The sequence below is a fragment of the Salmo salar genome, chromosome ssa04 (assembly GCF_905237065.1).
Source record: "Salmo salar chromosome ssa04, Ssal_v3.1, whole genome shotgun sequence".
Classification (NCBI taxonomy): domain Eukaryota; kingdom Metazoa; phylum Chordata; class Actinopteri; order Salmoniformes; family Salmonidae; genus Salmo; species Salmo salar.
Window position 1 is genome coordinate 21,489,243 of NC_059445.1, and position 10,192 is coordinate 21,499,434.

Below are 10,192 nucleotides of genomic sequence, written 5' to 3' on the forward strand. Positions count from 1 at the left end.
ACGACCCTTCTTTACCATTTCGGATAGTGTCTGGAACGCACGAACAAAACGGCGCTATTCGGATATAACGATGGATTATTTTGGACCAAACCAACATTTGTTATTGAAGTAGCAGTCCTGGGAGTGCATTCTGACGAAGACAACAAAGGTAATGAAACTTTTGTAATAGTAAATCGGAGTTTGATCAGGGCTAAACTTGGTCGGTGTCTAAATGGCTAGCCGTGATGGCTGGGCTATCTACTGAGAATATTGCAAAATGTGCTTTCACCGAAAAGCTATTTTAAAATCGGACATATCGAGTGCATAGAGGAGTTCTGTATCTATAATTCTTAAAATAATTGTTATGTTTTTTGTGAACGTTTATCGTGAGTAATTTAGTAAATTCACCGGATGTTTGCGGGGGTATGCTAGTTCTGAACGTCACATGCTAATGTAAAAAGCTGGTTTTTGATATAAATATGAACTTGATTGAACAAAACATGCATGCATTGTATAACATAATGTCCTAGGGTTGTCATCTGATGAAGATCATCAAAGGTTAGTGCTGCATTTAGCTGTGGTTTTGTTTTTTGTGACATTATATGCTAGCTTGAAAAATGGGTGTCTGATTATTTCTGGCTTGGTACTCTGCTGACATAATCTAATGTTTTGCTTTCGCTGTAAAGCCTTTTTGAAATCGGACAGTGTGGTTAGATAAAGGAGAGTCTTGTCTTTAAAATGCTGTGAAATAGTCATATGTTTGAAAAATTGAAGTTTTTGTATTTTTGAGGAATTTGTAATTCGCGCCACGCCTATCATTGGATATTGGAGCAGGTGTTCCGCTAGCGGAACGTCTAGATGTAAGAGGTTAACCCTTGAAAATATTTTGGTCTTATTGTCCAATCTCTCTATTAACCTCTCTTAGGTAGGGGGGAGTATTTTCACGTCCGGATGAAAAGCTTGCCCAAAGTAAACTGCCTGTTACTCAGGCCCAGAAGCTAGGATATGCATATAATTGGTTTGGATAGAAAACACTCTAAAGTTTCTAAAACTGTTATAATAATGTCTGTGAGTATAACAGAACTGATATGGCAGGCGAAACCCCTAGGACAAACCATCCCCCCCCAAAAATAATTCAGCCTACCACTATTTTCAATGGCTGTCACTTTTATTATAAGGCGAAGTCCTACCAGATTGCAGTTCCTAGGGCTTCCACTAGATGTCAACAGTCTTTAGAAAGAGTTTCAGGCTGGTTTTTGGAAAAATGAGACAGAAAGTGTAGTTTCTCTAGGTGGCTCCCATTTTGGCTGTAGTGTTTCCAAGTGCATGAATGAGACAGCGTTCTTTGGTATTTTTCTCCGGTAAAGTCAATAACGATTCTCCGTCTTACATTTTATCGTTTATTTACGTATTAGGGTACCTAAGGTTTGATTATAAACGTTGTTTGACTTGTTTGGAAAAGTTTATTAGTAACGTTTGGGATTCATTTTGTATGCATTTTGATGGAGGGAAACTGGGTGGATTATGACTGAAGCGCGCCAGCTAATCTGAGTTTTTATGGATATAAAGAAGGACATTATCGAACAAAAGGCCCATTTGTGATGGCACTCCAAAAGGTCCCAGTTACAACAGAAGAAGATCATCAAAGGTAAGGCATTATTATATCGCTGTTTCTGACATTCGTGCCGCACCTGCCTTGTTGAAATATGTTTTTCATGGTTTTGTATGCGCGGCGCTGTCCTCAGATAATCGCATGGTGTGTTGTCGCCGTAAAGCCTTTTTGAAATCTGACACAGCGGCTGGATAAACAAGAAGTTAAGCTTTATTTTTGATGTATTACACTTGTGATTTTATGAAAGTTAAATATGTATAATTCTGTAGTTTAAATTTCGCGCTCTGCAATTTCACCGGATGTTGGCCAGGTGGGACACTACCATAAGAAGTTAAATACAGACACAAAGATGCAATGTGAAGCACTCGTAAGAAGATTGATAAGTAATCTTCCCAGATAAAAGGGAATGAATCAAACCTAAGGATGCAAAATTATGTAATTCCCTCCTGATTACTGGAATCTTCTGATCTTACCTGAATATGTCAACCCTAATCAAAACACATACATATTTTTTGCCAGTGCATCTACAACAACTAACCTCTTTACAAGCAATCACAGAACAGTTGTAAACAAACAGGGTTCAATTGGCCTTCTGTATCAGGTGGAACTGGGGGTGTCAACTCTCCCTCAGAGACTGTTGTATCTGCTCCTGCCGCGACCTCTACTGCTCATCCTGTGTCCCTTGACCTGCCGCCACTCTCTCCCCCTCCCTCTGTGTGTGTGTGTGTGTGTGTGTGTGTGTGTGTGTGTGTGTGTGATTGTGTGGATGGAGAAAGGTGTGCTGGAGTCAGAGCAGATCCCCCCCCAGCTGCAACCTGTTCCATAATCAAGACCTTTACAAATACTCAGCCCTGCCACTTCCACACTGCCAGATCGTAATCTCTGCTCAGTCCATATACACTTCTAGCCGTTTGTTAGTATTAGATCTTGTTATCCTGTTTTGCCTGTTTTCCTTGCCTGACGCTGTTTTCCTCTCCGCTACAGTTCCACCCGCTCTGACACTGGTCCCTGTCTCCAGTTCCACGTCTCGTCATCCTGCTACTCTGCCCTGGATTTCCCACTCTACTACTCCCTTGGATTCCCCTCCGGACCTGTTTACCCTGTCCCAACCCATCTCGCTCCAGCCTCAGCCTCCTCACCTCGTTTCCTTCAACCCACCCGAGCTTCCCCTGGCCTGCCTCCATCTTCCCCCTGTGTTTCAATAAATACCTTGGTTACTTCATCCCAATATCCTCGTCTGAGTCTGCTCTTGGGTTCTTCTGTTCCACTCCGCATAACAGAGACCTCTGATATAGGGCAGTTTCCCAGCCCTGTCGAGGTAGAGGAGGGGCTGCACAAACCCACTGACTACACTGATGAATTCACAAACATATGTGCCACAAGCAAACTGCTCCGAATCCAAGATTCCAACAAAAGGTGAAACATTACCCATAAGAGGTAGTTTGCCATCATAATCACCAGGAAAATCAATATGATTTAAATGCCCTCATCTTCATGTTATTTTTCCCCTCCCTCTCTCTTTCTCCTTCCCCTGGCCCAGGCTGTTTCAGAGCCCTGAGAACTGAGAGGCAACAGAATAACATGAATGAAAATAAAACCAGAATTTCACACAAAGATTTGATTTTTGACATTTGGCTGCTTTTCAAGCATAGAGTAAAGCAGAACCCTATCAAAACCAGCTAAACCAATCCAGACTTCAGGAAGACCACAGGGTGAACCACTGCCAGATAGCGCTCCAAACATATACAGCACTGGAATAGGTGGCGGGCTGGGAAAATAAAACCACAAAAGAATGTTGCTAGAGCAAGGACAGAGGGAATAGGGAGGTGTGTATAGACAAATCAAATGTATTTATATAGTCCTTCTTACATCAGCTGATATATCAAAGTGCTGTACTAAAACCCAGCCTAAAAACCCAAACAGCAAGCAATGCAGGTGTAGAAGCACAGTGGCTAGGAAAAACTCCCTAGAAAGGCCAAAACCTAGGAAGAAACCTAAAGAGGAACCAGGCTATGAGGGGTGGCCAGTCCTCTTCTGGCTGTGCCGGGTGGAGATTATAACAGAACATGGCCAAGATGTTCAAATGTTCATAAATGATCAGCATGGTCAAATAATAGTAATCACAGTGAACAGGTCAGGGTTCCATAGCCGCAGGCAGAACAGTTGAAACTGGAGCAGCAGCACGGCCAGGTAGTCCTGAGGCATGGTCCTAGCGCTCAGGTCCTCCGAGAGAGAGAGAGAGAGAGAGAGAGAGAGAGAGAGAGAGAGAGAGAGAGAGAGAAAGAAAGAAAGAAAGAAAGATTTAGAGAGAGCATACTTAAATTCACACAGGACACCGGATAAGACAGGAGAAATACTCCAGATATAACAGACTGACTCTAGCCCCCCGACATAAACTACTGCAGCATAAATACTGGAGGCTGAGACAGGAGGGGTCAGGAGACACTGTGGCCCCATCCGATGATACCCCCGGACAGGGCCAAACAGGCAGCATATAACCCCACCCACATTGCCAAAGCACAGCCCCTACACCACTAGAGGGAAACCTTCAACCACCAACTTACCATCCTGAGACAAGGCCGAGTATAGCCCACAAAGATCTCCGCCACGGCACAACCCAAGGTTGTAGACAAAAACAAAGACAGTACACAGGCAGTAGATGCTCTCAGATACAGCCAAGTTGAGAGTGAAGAGTTCTGAGGCAATCATCCCTCTGGCTATTGTCAATATTAGTCACAGGATGTAGCCATTGGTGGGTAGACTCAGGATGAGATAGCAGGGAGTGGCGAAAGCCAAATTGGGCTACAGATAGCCAGAGAGGACAGAGGAATGGTTGTAGGAGTTCATTTCTTTTGGGACATACCGGCTTTAACGTTCCATTGAACACCGCGGAAGAGAGAGAGAGAGAGAGGTGACAAAAACAACACTGTAATGTAAACTCTTCCTGTCAAAGGCACATCAGAAAAACATAATTCTAAATATTAGTCAATGTCTGCACTTTCTGTGGAAAATAACATATTGAATTGAAGGAAACATCTCACTCTGTTACAGTGAAAAGATCAGAGATTGAAAAGTTTAATCTAACCTGACCTCTGTGTTTGGTGTCTCCTCTCTTGCCAGGCGTTTTGCGATTGTGTCTCTCCTTAGAACTGAGCTAGGTACATCTATAGGCTACATCAAAGACCTGCCAACACACCTGTGTGGCATATCACATTGACAACCTCTGTAGCTACACCCAAGGACCACATGCCATGCAGATATCCTACTCAGTGTGACAGAAACCACAACTACCAATGTGATTGATGTGGATTTATAGGTATTGATACTGTAGACCTACTTGTTAAACACAGTGCTGGTTGGTGGTACTACATCCTAGCCAAAAATAATATAGTATGTTCTTGACATTCTCAAAGAAATATAAGTAATTTATCAAGTAGTATACAAGGCTTACTAAAGAGACCAAAATGTGTATGCAAAGGTTAATGCAGTGTCCTCTGACATTTGCTCAGTCTTTGTTAGCTGTAGCCACCTCACATCAACTATTGTAGTACTGGTGGCACTCATTGGATCTGATGAATTTGTACATTATCTATCATATTCCTGCTTACAGAAATACAATTTGTATCCAATTGTAAAGTCTGTGGAGGTTAGCCATTCCTAAGAGACTCATATAACATCACAATAAATGTGTTAATCATTTTAAAATAATTTAATTTAAAGGTCAACAGGACTAAATTATTGGTTATAAACTGATATTTTCATTTCAACTTCTTATAACATTATTTGTACATTATCTATCACATAAGTGTAGTTTAATATTGAAAATTATGTATGACAGAAATCAGATAATAAATATCTTGTTGATACCATACTTCAGAGCAGTGAAATATAGCAGGACACTCACACTACTCACTACCTTCAGCTACCTTGTTAACACAACCTCCCCTCAGCGGTGAATATTCTGACCAGCATGTAAAATAACATGTTGGTTGTTATCCTATCCAGCACAGTGTGAAATCTAGCAACAAGACCCTCCCTCCTTCAATTGGCTATCGAGCGGTCACATCACTGATCATTTGCATAAAGTTGGAAACTTCTTGAACTTTAGTCAGATCTCTCTAGTCGCCAACGGTTAAATTACTGAATGTGTTCTCCCATTGAAAATGACGGATTTCTGGTAGGTTATTTACTGAAAGTAGTGAGCAGTATCAGCGTCCCGTATAGCAAATCACATCTTAGTCAGAGACCTCTGATACAGAGTTTCCCAGCCTTGTGGAGGTAGAGGAAGGGCTGCACAAACCCAGTCACGGCAGCAATGATGAGAGACACAATCAAAGCCTGATGTAATCTGGATCCCAACTTCCTGTGAAAAGCTGTTACCATTAGCATTGGGAGGTAGTTCACCACCGTAGCTAATAGGATGATCAAAATTATATTAAATGCCCTAATCTTCATGTTGTTTGTCCCCTCACTCTCACCTTCCCCCCGATGCAGGGCGTTTCAGAGCCCAGAGAACTGAGAAGCAGCAGAATGACATCACTAATAAAATCACGATGTAAGAGCTCATGGTCAGTCTAAAGTAGGGAGCAAACAAACCTATGAAAAATGTGTCCAAATAGAACCTGATCACAACCAATCAGACTAAACCGGTGATTCCGACCCTGTATCTGAAGGGTCTGTACTTTAGGTAGATTACAGGGTGGACCACTGCCAGGTAGCGCTCCACACAGACACAGCACTGGAACAGGGGCTGAGCACCATTCAAGAAACCAGAGAAAAATTGCACAGCAGACCAAATATACATAAACACATGGGAAGTAATAACTCAAAGAAAATATGTCCAACGGGCAGACAATCAATTTTTTCAGTCATGGTCAGGTTGAGAGCAAAGAATTCTGAGGCCATTGTCCCCCCGGATCCAGTAACTATCAGCCACAGGACGTAGACATTGGTGGGGAAACTCAGGATGAGGTTGATTGAATGGGACACAACAAATATAGTCTCTGGTTGAGATGTAAGGCCGGTGATGTTGACCACAGAGGAGAAATAAGAATCCCCCTCTTCAGAAGTGTTCATCACCTCTCTGGAAGCTGCTTTTGTGTTTACAGATGGAGGAGTGAACGGTTGAGTCCTGGAATGGATCTTAAATCTCACCCTTTTCCCTACATAGTGCACTACTTTTGACCAGAGTCCTGTGCACTACATAGGGAGTAGGGTGCCATTTGGGACACATCCTGGTTTTGGGAGAAGAGAGACACGATCAGATCAGAAACACACAAATGCATCAAGAGAAACTGAATTTTGAGATTTGTTGGTATTTTGGTCCGTTAATATTAGTATTTTCAAAAAGTAACATGAGAAAAAGAAGAAACCCGCACACTGCTCTTGGTAGCATCACTGCTCTTTAATAATCTTTACGAATCGGTCTCAATAAACATAAAAATGTCAACATCTTGATAAAAATGTATATTTTCATTAGTTTATCATACCAGCGTCGTAAGAATGTCATGAATATGAACCACTTTAAAATGGACATACATCTATAATTCCAAAGCTCACTACACTGAATTACACGTAATTTAAATGCCCATTTCATAAAGAATGTAACAAACTGGACTATACTGTATGTAGTAACTTAGTTTGAAGAGATGGCGATTGGGTCTAAAAATGTGTTTGGCGTGTCGTAGTCTAGATTCAATCTACATGTTTTTAACTGCCATTTCCTGAAAGTCAAACTCTTCCCACACGCCAAGTCACTTTTCTCAGCTTCGGAAGTATCTGCATAAAACACATTGTGTGTGGCTATCCTTCAATATATTCCAGAGACTTGTCCATAGGGATGTATTGATACGATGTAACATTTTTATTCTGTATAAACTTTTCTTTTGTAAAATTTGTCAAAAAGGCATTCATTAGCATTTTACAGACAGAAAGAAGAAAAAACGTATTAATCCACAATCTGCTCTGAGTAATTTCTGTCCTCGAGTATCTTAACAAAATGAAACCAACATATTAAGTCTGACAATCTAGTGTCCAGAAAAGTGCTAAATTTATGTCTACATTCAACTGATAAAAGTTGCTTGTGATGTGATTATGGGGAGATAAAATCCTTAACAATACATTTTCCTACATTTTATGTTTTTATTCAATTGGGGTTTAAATTCAAATTGTAACGTAAAAAAAATAAATAATAACATTTGGGTAACCTGTATTGATGCAGCGTCCCTGTCCCCTGGGGTGTGTTGTGGTTGTGCCTCTCACAGACGCTGGAACTGATCCAAATCTCTGCTCTACCCGACCCTTCCATATCCCACCTGTGTGTTATGTCACACTGATGATTTAATCAATGTGCGTCCAAAATGGCACCACATTCCTTATATAGTGCACATCTTTTGACCAGAGCCCTTTAAATGGTATAGGGTGCCATGTTGTATACAGACCAGAGCACCAACAAGAGGAGTGTCTGCCCACCCTGCCTGCAGTCGTGTATCATATGTCCCTTGACCTGACATGCAAATAGACTGTTTACTCTGACTGGACACAAACCCATCTAAGAGTCACAAATGTACATGCAAAGAACGCTAAGAGTTTAAAAAAAAAAGTATGCTCTTCAAAAAGTAAAAGACATGAGTAGTTCAACACAAGCATTTATTGAATATGAAGGATTAAAAAAATAACTTTAAAATAAATGTGGGCCCTCTAGTCCCATCTCACTATTAAATACAAACACAAAGATGCAATGTGAAGCACTAGCAAGAAGATTGATAAGTAGTCTTGCCAGATAAAAGGGAAGGAATCAAAGCAAGGGATGCGAAATTCTGTAATTCCCTCCTGATTAGTGGAATCTTCTGACGAGGAATTCTGGAGAACCTTTTAGGTCAAGTTACCTAAATATTGCAAACCTAAACACATACATATCTTTGACGGCGCATCTACAACTACCAACCTCTTTACAAGCTATCACATAACAGTTGTAAACAGGTTACAATTGACCCTCTGTATCGAATGAAACTGGGAATATAAACTCTCCCTCAGAGACCTTTGATAAAGGGCAGTTTCCCAGCCCTGTGGAGGTAGAGGAGGGGCTGCACAAACCCATTGACCACACTGATGAAGAGACAAATATATGTGGCATGAACTAACTGCAGCAAATCAAAGATTCCATTAAAAGGTAAAACCGCTACCCATGGAAGGTAGTTTGCCATCATAGACACCAAGATAATCAAAATGATCTTAAACGCCCTCATCTTCATGTTATTTGTCCCCTCCCTCTCTCTCTCCCCTTCCCCTGGCCCAGGCTGTTTCAGAGCCCTGAGAACTGAGAGGCAGCAGAATAACATAAATGTAATTAAGACCAGAATATCAGCCAAATACACACATACGACAATTTGGTGTTCATTTACAAACATAGAAATAAAACAGAACCCAATCACAACCAGCCAAACCAATCCAGAACACCCCACCTTGTATCTCAGGGATCTGTACTTCAGGAAGACCACAGGGTGGACCACTGCCAGGTAGCGCTCAAAACATATACAGCACTGGAACAGGGGGCGGCCATGGAACATAAAACCACTAAAGAATGTAATTAGAGCTAGGATAGGGGGAATAGGGAGGTGTATGTAGACAAAGACAAAGACAGCACACAGGCAGTAGAGAATCTCAGATACAGCCAAGTTGAGAGCGAAGAACTCTGAGGCCACCGTCCCTCCGGCTCCGGTCAGTATCAGCCACAGGACATAGCCATTGGTGGGTAGACTCAGGATGAGGTTGACTGCATAGCAGGCAGTGGTGACAGCGAAATCAAGTTCCAGATAGGCAGAGAGGACAGAGGAATGATTGGAGGAGTCCATTTAAAAAAAATACAAACCTCAGTTTGAAAGTTCCAATGATCACTGCAGCAGAGAGAGGGAGAAAGACATACGTAACAAGGACATCACTATGTTAACTCTTCATTTCAAAGGCACTGAACTCAATTACACTGCTAATCTCAGAGACTAAATAGCGTCAACCAACCTGAAGTCGGTGATTGGTAGGTCGTCTCTTCAGGTTCTTTTTACGACTTTTTACGACTCTCTCCTTAGGAACTGAGCTAGGTACATCTATAGGCTAAATCAAATACCTGCCAACACACCTGTGTGGCATATCACAATGCCAACCTCTGCAGCTACACCCAAGGACCTCATGCCATGCAAATATCCTACTCAGTGTGACAGGAACCACACCTATAAATATGATTGATGAGGATGTGTTGCTGTTGCTATTGTAGGCCTACTTGTTACTGCATGCTATCCAGAAATAATACATTTTCTGCTAGAAGAAACAGACACGTTTTATCATGTTGTACACAAGGCTTTCTGTAGAAATCGAATTCTAAAGAGACCAAAATGTGTATGCAAAGGTTAAGGAAGTGTCCTCTGACATTTGCTCAGTATTTGTTAGCTGTATCCTCCTCACATATTATAGTATTACTAGTGGCACTCTGCCCTATGGGCGGTAAATCATTGGAAGTGAATAATTCGATTCAATATAATTTCATTTTTGATGAATACAACACACAACCACTCACCCACACACCCCAGTCACTCTTGTCTGTAAACT

General features: G+C 41.6%; 1 protein-coding gene across 1 annotated transcript; it reads right to left on the bottom strand.

Moving 5' to 3' along the window:
* Positions 1 to 4,324: 4,324 nt before the first annotated feature.
* On the bottom strand, positions 4,325 to 9,444 carry LOC106602528 (P2Y purinoceptor 6-like). Its single transcript, XM_014195203.1, has 4 exons — positions 9,055 to 9,444; positions 6,274 to 6,341; positions 6,070 to 6,106; positions 4,325 to 4,393 (listed from the first exon to the last, which is right to left on the bottom strand). Exons 1-4 carry the CDS (start codon positions 9,442 to 9,444, stop codon positions 4,325 to 4,327), a joined length of 564 nt encoding a protein of 187 aa, XP_014050678.1.
* Positions 9,445 to 10,192: the final 748 nt, after the last annotated feature.

Coding starts and splice junctions, on each gene's coding strand:
- LOC106602528 (XM_014195203.1), bottom strand. CDS start 9,444: ATGGACTCCTCCAATCATTCCTCTGTCCTCTCTGCCTATCTGGAACTT. Junction 6,342..9,054: donor ACAGATCCCTGAGATACAAG/GTGGGGTGTTCT, acceptor AATGGTGCTCAG/CCCCTGTTCCAGTGCTGTGT. Junction 6,107..6,273: donor CACCCTGTAATCTACCTAAA/GTACAGACCCTT, acceptor GCTGCTTCTCAG/TTCTCTGGGCTCTGAAACGC.